This window comes from Marmota monax, unplaced genomic scaffold (genome assembly GCF_021218885.2).
Source record: "Marmota monax isolate L192 unplaced genomic scaffold, Marmota_monax_Labrador192_F-V1.1 WCK01_AAM20220418_F8-fsc00037, whole genome shotgun sequence".
Taxonomy (NCBI): domain Eukaryota; kingdom Metazoa; phylum Chordata; class Mammalia; order Rodentia; family Sciuridae; genus Marmota; species Marmota monax.
The window spans coordinates 12,034,976-12,051,399 of NW_026693245.1; the positions used below are offsets into that span (position 1 = coordinate 12,034,976).

Sequence of the window (16,424 nt, forward strand, 5' to 3'; positions counted from 1 at the left end):
GCCTCCACAACTTAGCAAGACCCTATTTCAAAATAAAATAAAAATTAAAAAAAAGAGGCTGGAGATGTGGCTCAGGGGTTAAGCAATACTAATTTCAATCACTGGTACTAAAAGTACATAAATGTATAATACTGTTAATTTCACTATTATTACTAAGCTATTTATTACTAGTTATGAGAGATTTCTTTATTGTATGTTGTGAAGATAAAACTTATTGATATTACCAGCTACTAAGCCCTTTCTATGTCCTTCAAAGGAAAAAAAAAAAGGAACCTACCTCACATGAACCCTTGTCAAAAGCTTACTAGGGCAGTAATTCTGATCATGCCCTGTTACTATCATCAACCGTGGGATACTTTCATATACCAAATGACAATGCTGATTCATTTGCTCAGGAATAACACAGTCCCATCACACTCTAACATCAAAAATATTAGCAATCCAACCTAAGCTGCTCTGTGGATTGTGAGCTTTCCTGTGTTCCTGTGGTCCTATAGAAAGAAGATCATCACAGCATCACAGGTAGCAAGGAACTTTCAGGTTCAGGATTGTCATCCTTCTACCCCAAGTAGGTGACCAGAAAAATGAGCTTAAGTGGATATCTCTGACTACTCTCTCTGTATTTATAATCATCCTCCAAATTTCTCCATCATCTGTTTCAGTGCCTCTTAAACTTCAATGGGTATTAAATTTGTCTGTAGATGGGCTATGCTAGCTTAAATGACCTAACCTGTATAAATAAGTTCCTAAACTAAGCTTCTAAAATATACTTGACTAACCACACATCTCTGGACACTTGTTCTAATCCTTTAAATATGTGGATCATTAAAGTGTACTTTACTGTAAGGTAGGACAGAGGTTGTTAAAAGAAAGATAAATAGATTTAAATAATCCTAAAGTGTGAGTTAAATGTCTCAAAGCAAGATTGCATTTAATTTTTCTCTTTACATCTGAGTACAGCCAAGTATAAGAAATAGACAGTAAGCATCTAGAATTGTACATGGCTAGATTGTTATAGCATGTAGGAGGACTATTATCCACAAATTCAAGCAGAAGGGAAAAAAAGGCAGAATTTTTCCCAACATGTGTCTATTTCCTTTTCTAAGATTGAAAAAGAAACAAGGGGGTATCCATATTCAACTGGCCAATTAGCTACGGCTTGGGCAGATATCCCTCTTGGTTATCTTCAACTCACAACTTAAATCTACTCAGTGTATTTTCTTAATAGGGATAGCCATTGATCCTAGATAGTCCTATATCCTCATTTCTCTTATCTTAAAATAAAAATCTTGATTTCCCTTTTAAGAGGCAGATTATTAACATGAAAAAAAACATTTTCAACAACTTTGCATTTTTTTCATATATAAAATCAAATTTATAATATTAATTTATTTTAGTGGCAAGGAATTAAATCGCAGTAAATGTTTAAGTAATTTACCTACTGACTTCAAGGACCAAATAACTTCTGTAAACCTAAGCTCTTTCCAAAGGAAGAGGTGGAACATCACCTCAACATTTCCTACAGAGGCTTGCTGTGCAGCTGTCAAAGATGTCCATATTGAATAGTCCTACCATCCTTACATTTCCAAATTCAGCCATGACTTGTTATACAGATTTGAGAGGTTACCACTGAGGAGAAAAAGACTGAATGATTAAAATATCAAATTAAGAGAGAAGTTCCTGTCACCCTCATTACGAGATTTAAAAAGGAAAGAAGAGGGTTGGGCCTGCTGAGGGTGGGGAAAGGTGAGCTACAGCTTCTGAAGGGATGAAATGATGATCTACATAAAGTAAAGGTCTACTAGCACTCACTTTCACATACCTTTGCTTTTTTTTTTTAACCTTTAAAGGCAGCATAGCTACCTAAATGTCTCTTCCCACTTTTACTTTTGATTCTTCTTATTATCCCTATCTAGTGAAATAGCAACATATTATTTTCAGAGAAGTCCTGAACACATATTTTCAAACATCATAATGCCTCTTGGGATGCAATGATAATTTTCAGAGATAAATTACATTAACATACACTATCATTAAAACACATATTTACACATCTCAAAAGAACTTTATAGTCCTGGAAAAAAATTTACACAGACCTTCAGAAATATTTGCTCTGAAAAAAAAAATCAGTGAACTTTACTTACTTGTATTGATCAGAAATTGATTTGACACACCAGGATGATCTACATCATGTATTGCACTAGCAAAAATTGCTGCAAGAATCTCCAAATCTGTAAACACAGCCTGGAAAATCAGATAATATCAATATTACTATTATATAAGAATATAAATAAAAAGTATTAATAAAATGACAAATGACTTCCTAGAATTTAAAAGGAAAACAAACCTTCAAATATGTTATCACCATGTATTATGAACAGACTTTTAGCTAATGAGGTACCTATAAACTTTTTAAGCATAATTCTGGAAGAAAATATTTCAACTTCATTATATCTGAGGATCATTATACTTTTTTAAAAATCAGAAAAAAAGAATGTCTTAATAAGACATGGGAAATTCTTTTCTTGGATCCAAATCAGGATTTCTCAGCCTCAGCACTGTTCACATTTTGTGTCAGGTCACACTATGTGTGATGATGTCCTGTACTGGTACATTATAGATACTTAGAAGAATTATTGGCTTGACCCATGACATGCCAGTAGCATATATAAACAAAAATGTGATAGTTTTGACAACCAAAAATTTCTCCAGGTATTCCAAGTGTCACTAGACGTTGAGGGAGTGGGGGGAAAAGGGGCAAGAAATCATCTACAGTTGAAAACCACTCATCCAAATGATGAGGTATTAACACAATTTCATGCTGAGAACAATGCAAACTATATCCAGAAAGAGAATCTTTCCAAAAATGATTAACACTTAGCAGAATAACATCTTAGGATTTAAAAAAAAATTAAAGTATTTTTTCCTAATAAATTCTATGGAAAATATCAATGCATTCACTGTTTACATTTTATAAATTAATCATTCTTTGAACTCTAACTTAAAAAGTCATCAAAATGAATTCCCAGAAAACAAACAAAAGTCCAGATGTGCATTATTACATGTCCACTGGGATCATTTCAAAAGAAGAAATATAAACAGATGAATCCCTAAATCTCTGACCCACTTTTACAGACAAATTCATCAAAGCTGCAACTGTTTTATTAACCACAACATTTCTCCCCTGTAAGTCAACATATTTCCAATAAAGCCAATTACTATGTGCATCACAAATTCCTCAGTTTGAAAGTTTAAGACACTCATGAATGGCAAGTTAGTGTTCTTAAGGTTTTTAAAAACAGATTTACCTCCAAAGCAGGTGTAGACAGTAGCACATGAGTGGACTGGACAACATCTGCAGCATGGATGTTGTTATGATAGGCCACATCAGCATGGTAATGGTCTTCAAGGGTCATAAGGTATGTAATTAGAGTGTCTACTGGAATTTTAAATGTTTTTAACAAATCCCGTTCCTGTAGGAGAAGATATCCTTGTAACATTTTTGTCTTTATATTTTTTTAAAAAATGTTTCACACAGAATGTTAAAACAAACAAACAACCCCCCCCCCGCCCTGCACACACACACACACACACACACACACAAACCCACCAGGGCTTCCTACAGATGACTCAGAAACAGAAATAGCACTTTCCCATGTTCAGTGAGAGAAGTGGAAATATTTGGGAAGATCGAGGAACTTACGGGACAATATCAGAGTTGAGTTGTCCTTCTGGAGGACAATACTGCTTTATCCAAACCTAAGGTCTCAGGAATGTACTGCCTACTATAAAAGCTTCAGTATCCCATGACCATGGAGGCACCAGCGCTGGAGCACCATTGCCTCATCCCCACCAGCTCCAACCTCATTCTAGAACTGGAGTTTCCCCTTCCAGTCCCAGTGTATCAGTAACAGACTCAAATTCTCATTTAAATCTCACTCTGAGCTAAGGCAAGGGCTCCACAAGAAAAAGTAGTGGATATGGAAAAGGTAGTAGCAGATTAAAGAAATTATGTTCTGAGGTTAGTCTGCAGAGAAGTTACTCATTTTTTAAAGTTAGCACTCCATTCCCTATGCAAGTCAGGGTCATGAAGATGAATCTTAAACTGTTGTTTTAATGAATTGCTTCATTCTCCCATATTACATCTTTTTCTTAGATGGAAAAAAAAAACAAAAATAAAATTTATTTGTGTTCTACCCACACTCCACATTTCTCTACCTTTATTTGTCCCTTGGAAAAGGAACAGATAAGGGAAAAGATACTATCAAAATGAACAACAACCAAAAAGAGTGAGGGGGGCTGGGGTTGTGGCTCAGTGGCACAGCATTTGCCTAGCATGTGGGAGACCCTGAGTTGATCCTTAGGACCACATAAAAATGAATAAACAAAATAAAGGTATTGTGTCCAACTACAACTAAAATATAAATACTTTAACAAAAAGGGTGAGTGATAAGGAAGACAAAATGCATACACTTTTCATAGACTCAACAGTCAGTCCCTGCACAAAAGAGATGTGATAGAACTGCTATACCTGAAATATGGTGTGCATGATAACAGTCAGAGGCCGGTTACCAGACAACTCAGCTATTCTGAAAACATGAAGACCCCATTTGTTCACATCTTCTAGTTCCTGGCATTGAAAAATGACACCAAATAATTAGAAAGTGGAAGAACATGAGGCAATAAAACACAAATATTTAAAAATCTAAAAAATTGTTAGATATTTTTAAACAATGACTCATTTTAAATATAAGCAATATACCATAAAAATAAAAGCAAACTTTAGGAAATTTTACTTAAATGTACTGAAAACAGAATAGCATTGCTTAGATTGTAATTCTGACAACACATCACGTTCACAGATTTTGAATATTTGAATATCAATCCCAAAGCATTTCTTCAATAGATAATATTTACTCACAGAAACTTAACTATTCTTGTACAACCCAGAAGAGATGATAGACTTCTAACTTCTTCAGACCAAAAATTAAATGAAGATGCAAAAAAGTAAGAAATGTGTACTAAACCACCTGTCTAAATCAACATATTAATAAATTCAAATAACTGAAAGAGCTTTATAAAGTGCTTTTCCATTTTCAAAACAAACTCATATAAATTAATGAACTTTTCCATCTATTTAAAAGAGAAGAAATCAAAATTCATGCAAAACATCACTGCATACTTATGATTACGCTCTCTGAAATTATCTTACCTTGGCCAGAACATCTTCTTGTTCTGTTTTAACTCCAAACCTTGGGATACTTGAATTAGTCAGACTAGAACTATGCATCAATTTCTTGACTCCACTGATCTGAGACATTGGCCTTTTCTTTTTCTCCTTTTCCTTCTGAGTTGGAGAAGGAATTTCCACTTCATGTTGCTTATCTTAAGAAATTTAGAAATTGTTCTATAATTATTATGAATTCTACTTTAAAAAAACACAACATGCATAATTAGGCAGCATATAATTAATCACTGGGAAATATTTACAAATTATACTTTTCTAATAGAGTTGAATATTCATAATTTGATGAAAACTTGATATCCTCACATACAAAATTAAGCAAATAAATTCCATAATAAACTAATTAATATCAAATGTGTCCAGTGGTTACTTCCTGATAGATCACCCAATGAAAAAAATCATGCAAGACTTAATCATGATAGCAGACTCACAGAAAGTACAATTCTTGATTATTTGCTCTGTTTACCAACTCCATTACTGTATGACAATAACCTAGAGGCTTGAAACTGCTCTTGCCAACTAAGGATTTTCATTTTCAACACATACTTTAAAATAATAAAAACTTCAAACACGAATGTAATAAAAATAGCAGTGTACAAATCTAACAGCTAATTAAAACCGATCAGAATATGGGAATTGAAGCAGCATTTTTTGAAAGAAAATATAGGTTTCCCCTTTATTTCCTGTTATTATAGAAATAAGCTTTCTAAGGAAAAAAAATTCAAAGGGAAGTAGTTCCTTTTGACATTTGACAAGATAAATTAAAAAAAATTGAAAATGGAAACAAGCATACTCAATGACTTGAATACCTCAGATCTTTTCTTTTTCTATACCACAGTGAGATAAGTTATGATGTAACCAAGTTTTATGGGACCCACAGAAAATTCCAATTATAAGTTATTAAGTGATTTTACATCAATGCTCTTTATCATTTTCTACAGTAAAATCAGATATCTTGGTACATTCATTCTTCCACTATTTCAAGCAGTCAGCAAACCTACCCATTCTTGTACATTGTAAACATTCATGTCTGTTCAGTAATGTGCCAATCAGCCATTAGAACAGTTTTGTTTTGAAAGTAAATTTAAATCAATGATTTGTTCAAATTACTGATTTTCACTTATTGCACTTTCTTTCTGCTGATGAGGTAGAGGGGCTGCCGCAGAACATCATACTTTCAGCTATTATTAGCACACTGTTCTTCAGCAGTTGCACTGTACTTGCTCACTAGATTGCCAGGCGTGGTATGCATTAGACAATCAAGTCATCAAGTACGGGACTATTTCTAATTTATCATTAAGTACCTAGTGCCTAGCCAGGGAAGCATTTAAGAAAAATTTGTCAAATGCATGCATAAATATCTTATAAAATACATTGTACTGTTCTGTATTATGAAAAAAACTGTCTAGGAATGTAGCTCAGTGGTAAAATGTTTGTATGTGTGAAGACCTGCATTTAATCCCTGGCACCACTGAGTAAATAAAAAATATTTACTTTGTTACCTTATATTCTAAGGCTTAGAAGTTTACAGTATCAAATTATTAAGATAATAAGTACAAACGGAATTTTTGACACTTATTTGGTTTCCAAAATGAGTTGGTGCTTCAATCCCTCTCCAAAACCCAACAAGCAAATAATTCAAAAGAAAAATTTTAAGCTGCATGGAGTTACTCTCACCTAAGAATGTGTTTGATATGTACTCCGACACTTGGTTTCCAGACCGGCTCATTTCAGAGAGATGGGTGAGCTCCCGATTAAGCATTCTTTTAAACTGAAAAACCAAAAGGTAAAATGAAATAACAGAAGAGGAAATTTTAAGTGAAATAACATAAGCGTATCCTGGGACACAGAAAGATACATCCTCAAAATTTTAAATTTTCTTGACAATTTAGAGGAGAACTCTTCAACAGAACCTTCAGCAATCATAGGAAAGAACCATAATCTGTGTCATTTGTGACAGTGGCTGCCAGGCACAGATGGCTGCCACACACTTGAAATGTGGTCAATGTGATCAAGAAACAGAATTTTGAATTTCATATAATTACTCTCAATTTAAATAGTGTGTGGCTGGTGGCTATGACATTGAATAGCTCAGATTTTGACAATCAATGACAATAGTAAAAACAATTATACACTTTAATGTATTATTAGTATTTAGATAAAAATATGATTTATAAGCACACAAAAGTGTTTTCACATGACTAAGCATGGTATATTTTTATCATTTGGTTTATCATTACCAGAAATGAATATATAAATAATATTGGTCAAAGGTTAAAATCTGATATTTTACCCCAAAGAAAACTTTAATAGATTTGAGTACTCTTGGGGAACTGAGGAAAAATAAAACTTAAATAAACACTACATAATATATTCTTTAAATTTTTTTTTTCAAGTAAAAAGTACAAGGCTTTTGGTTCTCAGCATTCACAGAATTTGCCAACCCAATTCCCAAGTCATGAAACAAACAAACAAACAAACAAAAACCCCATAAATTTTCATTATTGTTATTTTATTACTTTGCAACTTATTTTACTAAAGCTACAGTGCTTGTTTTATCCGAAGACATCATGCGGCATTGCCAACATTTTCAAAGATTTGATGCTTCCCTGCACATCCGCTGCTTTTTTAAAAAAAATCTTTAATAAAATGTTTTAATTCTTTTATACTTAAACACATTTAAATTTTATCTAATCATGCATGCTCAACAGTCATACATGGCTAGTGGCTAATGTACAACTTAGAGATTTCAAAATGCATCCTTGGTTTATCACAATCTAATATATATAATGCATTTACTACTTTCCAAAAAAAATGATAGAACCTTAAAAATTTATACTCTTCCTGTTTTTTATGTTTTTTCCTTGCAATTTACAAATATCATATCTATTATGCCCACTGTTTTTCAATTATATTTGGCCACCTACTTGCCATTTAATTTTAGCTCATCATTTCTTCCTGCCTCAGTTTTTTTTTCTTCTGTCAAATATTTGGTGATTGAAGAACTACTTATATATTTCTTTAAAGCAGGTGAATTAATGGCAAATTCTCTTATGTTTTCTCCTCTTCCTTGAAAGTATCTTTATTCATATTAGAAATTTTGAAGGTTAATTTTGCTAGGTAAAACGTTCTAAGTTGACATCTATTTAACTTCAGCCTTTTTGAGTTGTTATTCTGCCTTTAGCTTCCACTGTAATTATTTTGATTGCTTTTTCTTTAAGGGTATTGCTTGCTGTTGAATCTTGACATTAAGTCTATGGCCATACAACCTTGAACATGTCCAATCTCACCTGTATCTGAATGTTAAGATTTTCTTTTGCCACCATTTCTAAAAAGGTATTCTATTAGGATAGTAGATGTATTTATTCTTCCTTGAATACATCCTCTCGGGAGTTTAGGATATTTTGTATCTTTGCCTTAATGTCTTGTGTCAACAGTGAAGATATTCAGCTAGTAGTTAACACCTCAGATATTTCTTCTAATATATTTTCTCCTTTCTCCTTCCCTCCAATATGTGCCTCAAGTTTTATTATAGACACATTCTATATTATTTTTCCTTGTTGCTATTATTTTATATTTCTTTCTTTCTGTGTAAATATATTCTACTGACTTAGTTTCCTGTATACAATACTGTGCCATTTCTAATATGATCATAAACTCATTTAATCTTAATACCCATACATACAGCAACTCAATTTGTTGGAGTGCTATACCCTTAAGCATCTTTAGACACTTCTCTTGGCATTTTCATTGCCCTTAAGTCATCTCTTAACAAAGAATTGACAGTACTGACATAGTAGTTGCTTCTTAACATGTCTTCCTTTGACTTTGAAAACAGCCCAATTAGTCTTTTTAAATATGCTTTTAATATTTCTCTTAACATACAGAAACAATATGTTTTTCAATATATAAGGTAACTGCTATTAGAAACTTGACCAAAGCCAGATACATCACTCCTTATCTTTAGCAGCCTTTAAGTGGTTGAGCTTCACTAGAAATTCTCATTTAAGTCTGGAGAAGAGCAGTGAATTTATCTTTTAGAAATGTTTGAAATGCAATTATTCCTCAGTGTTGAATTAGCTTATTTAGAATGTTCAAAAAGTACTGCTTCTCTACATTATTGTTACAAAGATGACCTAACTCAATGTAGTTAAATCTCTCCAAAAGTCACTTATTGATCATCTAAATTAGGCATAAGGATTGAACTCTCCCTACTAAGCACTGCAGAAGGTCAGCACAACAACAAATCAATAACTGCTGGACACAGTCATGCATACTAGCACTCTCTGGATGTCAAAAACCAACTGGTCATGAAAAATACAAGTTATAGTTGTCAATTCAGAGGTCTAGGAACCTTATTCTCAAACCCAGGAACACAATGGTTACCTTCTTACTCTACTTTCTTTTTGTAACTTCCTGTTAATTATAAAATGCACATGTGATAGAAAACCCAGAATTCAATACAGAAGAAAGCAAGAAACCATGTAAACCCATTACTTAGAAATAATCACAATCAGTTATATTTTCTTCTATGCCCTTTTTTAACCTCTGTGAGATTTTTCAATTAAAAATTGGCATCATATAACATATAAAACATGGTTTCTTCTTGTATTCACTTAGCATGTTATAGTATCATCTACTAGAAAGGCCTTCTAAGAATATTCATAAGATGTTTGCAATACTGTTCAAATTTTTTTCTGTCCATCTTATTAAATTATGTATCCTTGAGTAAATTATGGGTTACTGATTAATTAAGCTAATGGAAAGTGTCTTGTATTCAGTCTGGCACATAACAGTGGCTTAACTTATTTGAGTTCTTTTTCCTAGCCCTCTTTTTGATACTCAGTTCCTATTTTTGTGTATTTTTTAATTGATATTAATTTTTATGATTGAAGAACATGCACTTGAAGGACTTGATTATAGTTATGACTAGCTAGCCCCCTCTTCATCCAATCTCATAAAAGAATTTAAGACATAGAGGAAACTATGTTCAAAAACATACTATATCATATATAATCTCACACAAGTTAGAGAGTGGTCAACACATCGTGCTTTACAGATGAATCCACCTTTGAAAACATCCATTAAATAGAAATACACACACACACATACACACACAAACACACACAAAAAGACAGTCTGCTATTAACATTTGAAGCATGCATTCAAGTAAGTATCTCTTTGACTAGACATTGTCCCTGTCATAAGCTGCAAGTTGCTATAATCACAAAGTCCTTTTATGTAAAAGGTGTGAAATAGGCAGTCTTTTCAGCCTCTGCCAGCCCCTCAGCAGTCCGTACAGGGAAGGTGTCCACCTGCCCTCTGTCAATGTAACTAAACACTAAATCTTCTGGGGCAAGTGGAAAAATTAGATGAGGATCCAGGTATTCACAGACCCATCTTCTAACTTGTGCACAAGCTCTAACTTAGAAGGAATATATTGTCATATGCACAAATAGAAAAATATTTGTTACCTGCAAATCTGGGACACAAATTACTGATGCATAATTTTTCTGGTGATTAAAATATATAATTCATCAAAATAGCCAGTTATTACAGATAAATAAAGCAAAAAATGCCAGAGAATCTATTGTGTAGACTGAATAAACGAGACTGCATATTCCATTGAATATTTCACATCACACATATTATGCCCAGACTATTCTTTTGTTTTTGTTCAAAACAGTGAGAATGCAGATCTGCATGGTGTGTTTTACATTTCAGAACTACAGTTCTCCGGTTTACATTCCCGATTGTATTTAAGTTCTATATTTAAGATTGTTAGGGCTGGGGCTGTAGACTAGTGGCAGAGTGCTTGCCTAGCATGTGTGAGGCACTGGGTTCAATCCTCAGCACCAAATAAAAATAAACAAATAAAGGCAATATGTCCATACACAACTACAAAAAAAAAAAAAACTTAAAAAAAAAAGATTAAGAAAACAAAATAAGACAAATTATGTCCATCTCATTCCACCATCCTTAACCTAAGTACATGTATGAAGATATGAATGGTGTGACTCCACTTTGTGTACAACCAGAGAAATGAAAAATTGTACTCTATATGTGTGCTATGAATTGAAATTCATTCTGCTGCCATGTATAAAAATTAGAATAAATAAATAAATTAAAGAAACAAAAATATAATTAAAATATTTTAAAATATAGTCCTCTGAAACCCTGAATCATGCCACTGTGCTACTGGATATATATATATATATATATATATATATATATATATATATATATATATATATATATATATATATATATTACATATCCTCCTAGTATACATTCAAGAAGGTGGTACAGCTCAAACAGAAAGAAAATGCTTATATTTAGCTATGATTTTCTGCTAAAAATTCATTTAATTTGCTGTTCTGTGACAAGTTTGGAATACATAAGTACTACTACTTAAATTTAAATTGGCTGCATAAAAATAAAATCTTCAAAATGCATAAGACCATGTCTGTATATTTAGATTCTTGGAGGTATTGTTCATACCCAAAATATAAACATGAAGCCTTTAAAAAATGTATCAAATATGAACTGGCTAAAAGCTAAGAGATAAATTGAGGAGTGAGAGGGATTATGGGTGTTTTGGGGGTTACTTTCTATACTTTTCTGTATTTAAAAAAAGTAGCCAAGAAATGCTTAGCAGAATCCACATAATGAAAATCGATATATTTAAAAACATTTTAAAAATCTGGACCATCCATAAATTTAAACATTGAAATGTTTTCCAAAAATTCAAGAAAATCTCAAAAGTAAAGGGGGAAATGTCCTTTAAAATAAGAAAAGAAACAGATAAAATATTTCAAACTTCAAGTCCTTAAAGTAATGGAAAAATGAATCTTTAAATATTTGTGCAATTGCCTCAATAATCAAGGATGAGCCTCACTTTCTGAAGTGATACTTCACCCAGAACTGAACTAAGTTTTTCTACCTTTCACTACCATCATGGAGGTAGAACACCATGCTATCATTACCACAGAACAGGCAAAAAGCTTGCTAAATATGAACACATTCTTATTAAATTCCGTGTATTAATTCACTTCTTGAGATTAACAAAAGCATCATCATCATACAAACTTTTAAAAATAATTTTACACTAAGATAATCAATTTTCATTTTGAGACAAATATCAATGTCAATTTTAATGTCATCTAGAGTTGTATATCCAAAGATGGAAAAAAAAATCTTTGTCATATTAAAGTAGTACAGGCATTTAGCAAGAGCCATAAATTAACTGTATAACCTTAAACTGTTACATGTTAATTGGAATCTATAAATCAGAATAGGAAATTTGGCTAAAAAATTATTTGCAAATGAATTTTAAAGCACAACACAAACTTATACCATATGACAAACAGAAGAATCACTGCACATCAAAAAGCTATTTTAACAAACTACACATGATAAAAAGTTATCCAATCTTATCTTGAACACCAAAAACCCACATTTCTTTCATAGTTTGTGTAAAAGGGAAAAATATAGAATTGCTTAAAAGGCTTAAATACCATCATAATTTGTTAACAATATCTGTTATGTAATCAGAGTAACCAGGAGTTTTCAAAGGAAAAATCAATCTTACCTTTATGTAGCCCCAAGACACTGACAGCAAATAGTTTGCTTCAGGCATTTTTGATTGCTTATCAAAAATGCTTATATATATGATAAATATGTTCAAAAATATTTGTATCTTCAAATCCTTTATACTTTCACAATCCCCGCAAGCCAGTGTGTGATTTTAAAGATTTTGGTAATTAAGTATACAAAAGAATGCCTCGTATTAGGTTCCATCCAGTCGTCTTCCCATTAAATTCATGCCATTTGTAAAACTCCAGAATGGAACAAAATTCAACAATTATTCTGAATAAAGAAAATCCATGTGATAAAAGAATAGCTAAAGATCTAAGGGTCTGCATCTTTCTCTCTCCCAGCTCCAGGGCTTAATGAATAATGTATATCAAGATGCTTAGCTGCAAGAAAGACTAGTTCTGTCAAAAGCTACCAAATAAGGAACTGCAGGGAAGCTGGGAAGAGTGACAAGAAACCCCTCCCACAGAACCCCAACTATGCACCAATCCTATTCCATCCTCCAGAGTGTGAGGGCAGGGGGTGTGGACCTGGCGCAGGCTGCTTTGTGATTGGCTGGCGAGGGCGAGCCTCTGGGGAAGAGGTTTTCCACCTGACCCGGTGAACGCCATTTAATAATGGTCTCCCTACAGCTCGGAGGCTGCCGTGAGAAAGATAAATGGGGCTTCCCTCTTACAGAGATGCATAACGACCATGACACCATTCAAAATCCGCAGCTCATTCTTAGACAAGGACTGACAGCCCTTCTGGAACCTTTTCTATGAATTTTAATATTCTTGGACTTTACTTGCATCCACATAAATGCTGCTCTGAAAGACAAGCATGCATTTTAATTACTTTCCTTTCTCAAATCCAAAACAAGTGGCTTCCCTGGTGACCTAGATATAACCATGGTTCTCCCCCTGTTCATAATAAAAGCTAAGGGATTAGAAAATGTGACCTATGCCCAGAATTCACAAATGCAATGATGCAGCCTCTGAGCTGTATGGTATGGCTGGTCTCAGTTCCCTTTTTTTTTTTTTTTTTTGGTGGTGCTATGTGTGCCTGAGCTCTTTAATTTCCAAAATCTTAATGTAGAGATGATTTATTATAAATCTGACTTGGGAGAAAATGAATCCAAAAGCTAACAAGCTGTGTATGGATAAAGAATGCAATGTTTTGTATATAGATTACAGGATCTATATTTTGATCAGAAGGGAACATTTTTGTGGCTGTAAACTTAAAGTTAAGTGTGGCTTTTAGGAATACAGAACTAAGCTGAAGAGTAATCACAACTATATAGAATGTGATTCTTTCAGGAAAAAACATTTTTATGTATGGTTTAGAGTAGTATTACTCTGTAATTTTTATATTAAAGAGGTCTTTTGTATGAGAAAAGGGGGAAATCTTGCTTTTGCCCTATTTTAACATAAAATCCTGCCCATTCTCCCTCATCTCCGTCTCAAAGTTTTATTCTCAACTCTTTTGTAACTTAATGATATGATTACTGCACATTCTTCCTGTCATTGAAGTACTTCTGTTGTTCAGGTTTGTCTGTCTTAGATAGTATGCCCTCATCATAAAGACAGCAGTTCCTCCTTGTCTGCAGTTTCACTTTCTACAGTTTTTTAGTCAAAACACATTAATTGGAAAATTCTAGAAATAAACAGTCAGAAGTTTTAATAACTTTGATTTTGGCATATTGTTAAAATTATACTATTTTATCTTGAGTTATGGTTGTTGATCTCTTATTAGGCCTAAACTTATAAATTGTATCATTATGTTTGTACAAGAAAAAATATAGTATATTATATGTAGGTTTTGATATTCTTTACTGTTTTAGGCAGCCAGTGGGGGTCCTAGAACATATCCTCTGTAGGTAAGAGGGGGACCACTGCATTTCCTTCATCTTTGAAATTCTATTGATTACCTGATGCTAAAGTTCTTAGTTGCTATTTACACCCCTTGTGTTTTATTCCCTAAATTTCTCTTAATCCTTTACAGAAGATAAGAAAAAAGGCAAAACTTTTTTTTTTTTTTAATATGGTCTTTCATCCTCCTTACCTTCTTTGAAGTGTTCAGCCTTGTTTGATCACTCTTAACACTTTCCCTGAACTCCCAGGGTCCTGAACTTCTTTTTTTTTCCACTGCTCTGACCATCCCTTCTTTGCTTTCTTCTATTAATCCCCTAACTCAGGATCTCCACAGACTCTCTCCCAGGCCTACACTCTTCAATGACTACTTCTAAGTTGAACATTAGTACTGTATTTCCAAAAATATAATACTCTTCCCTTTCAAATGTCCTGCCAGTCACGTCAAACTTTTTCAAAACTATGAAACATTTTTCTATTTAAAGTAGTTCTTATCATAACTAACTCCCATTGCAGTCAGGGGGCCCATGTTGTATCCAGTGTCTCAGATGAAATCCGTGACTCCTATCATCCAATAGGTGTCTCATGTGAGTCACACACTGTCAGGTGTTTAATATAAATCATCTAACTGAATCCTCGAGTAACCCTGACATGTTCCCCTCTACCACATTACCTTCTCTCCTTCCCCAACATTGTGACCAAGTCCTATCTTTCATAAAATGCCATTACTTTCCTTTTGTTCCTTTCTATTCCCACTTCCGTCATATCAATCCAAATACTTAAAAGAGTAAAATAGAAAATACCTTCAATTTCATTCCCTCCAATCTCTCATTTCCATATAAACAAGACACTTTGAGAGAAAAAATAAATTTCCCAAATTCACCCAGCACCTGGACTCTAATCCTAACTTCTAAATTGGTTAGTGCAGCAGCTAATCTGCAAAAGACTCCTAATGAGTCACACCACTCCACTATGCTGAATCTGAGCTGGCCTGTATACTCACATGATGATGCATGACTGCTGAGGCTAAGTCACAGAGGCCTTGAGCTATCACCTTGCTTTCTCTGAACTTGCTATTGGAATCCCTGTGCTGATATGTAGGAAAGTATAGTGTGGGGGATATGGAGAGATTGTGCCTGCCTAAAAACAAGCACACACATCTGCCCAGTCACCAACCAGACCAGAGATGAAGAAGCCATCCTGGTCATGCAGCCCAGTTTAGCTTTCAGATGACTCCAGCCCCATCCACTACCTGACTGCAACCACAAGGGACCCCAAATGAGAATGTCTAGCCATGCCCACAAAATCATGGAAACTAGTAAAAATATATTGTATTTCAAATTTGAAGTGATTTATTATACAGCAATCAATAGCCAGAACAGTTAGGAGGATTAAATGAAATGTGTAACTCTACATCATGTACAACTAGACAAATGAGAAGTTATACTCCATTTATGTATGATGCATCAAAATGCATTCTACCCTCACACATACCTAATTAGAATAAAATAATAAAATAAAAAAATATATGCAAAGCACTTGAAATAATGATATATAATAAAACAAATAGATATCAGATGATATTGATAACAATAATTCCATTATCATACCAACATTTTAAAAGTAATGTCTTAGTTACAGACAGACACAATATCTTTATATTATGTGTTTTTATGTGGTGCTGAGGATTGAACCCAGTGACTCACACATGCAAGGCAAATGCTCTACCAACT

The 16,424-nt window shown here is 33.4% G+C and overlaps 1 protein-coding gene across 8 annotated transcripts in view; it reads right to left on the reverse strand.

The window, feature by feature from the left end:
* Positions 1-16,424, reverse strand: part of Pde4d (phosphodiesterase 4D) — an 816,241-nt gene that overhangs the window by 13,156 nt on the left and 786,661 nt on the right. For 7 of the 8 annotated variants that reach the window (XM_058583143.1, XM_046456221.2, XM_046456224.2 and 4 more), the window contains 5 exons: positions 6,923-7,016; positions 5,213-5,385; positions 4,532-4,630; positions 3,309-3,473; positions 2,145-2,244 (listed from right to left, as the gene is read on the reverse strand). In XM_058583143.1, the coding sequence (XP_058439126.1) occupies positions 2,145-2,244; positions 3,309-3,473; positions 4,532-4,630; positions 5,213-5,385; positions 6,923-7,016 (631 nt within the window). Of the gene's footprint in view, positions 1-2,144; positions 2,245-3,308; positions 3,474-4,531; positions 4,631-5,212; positions 5,386-6,922; positions 7,017-12,836; positions 16,100-16,424 lie in introns of those variants that run through there. The other variant, XM_046456227.2, reaches the window with a different exon arrangement.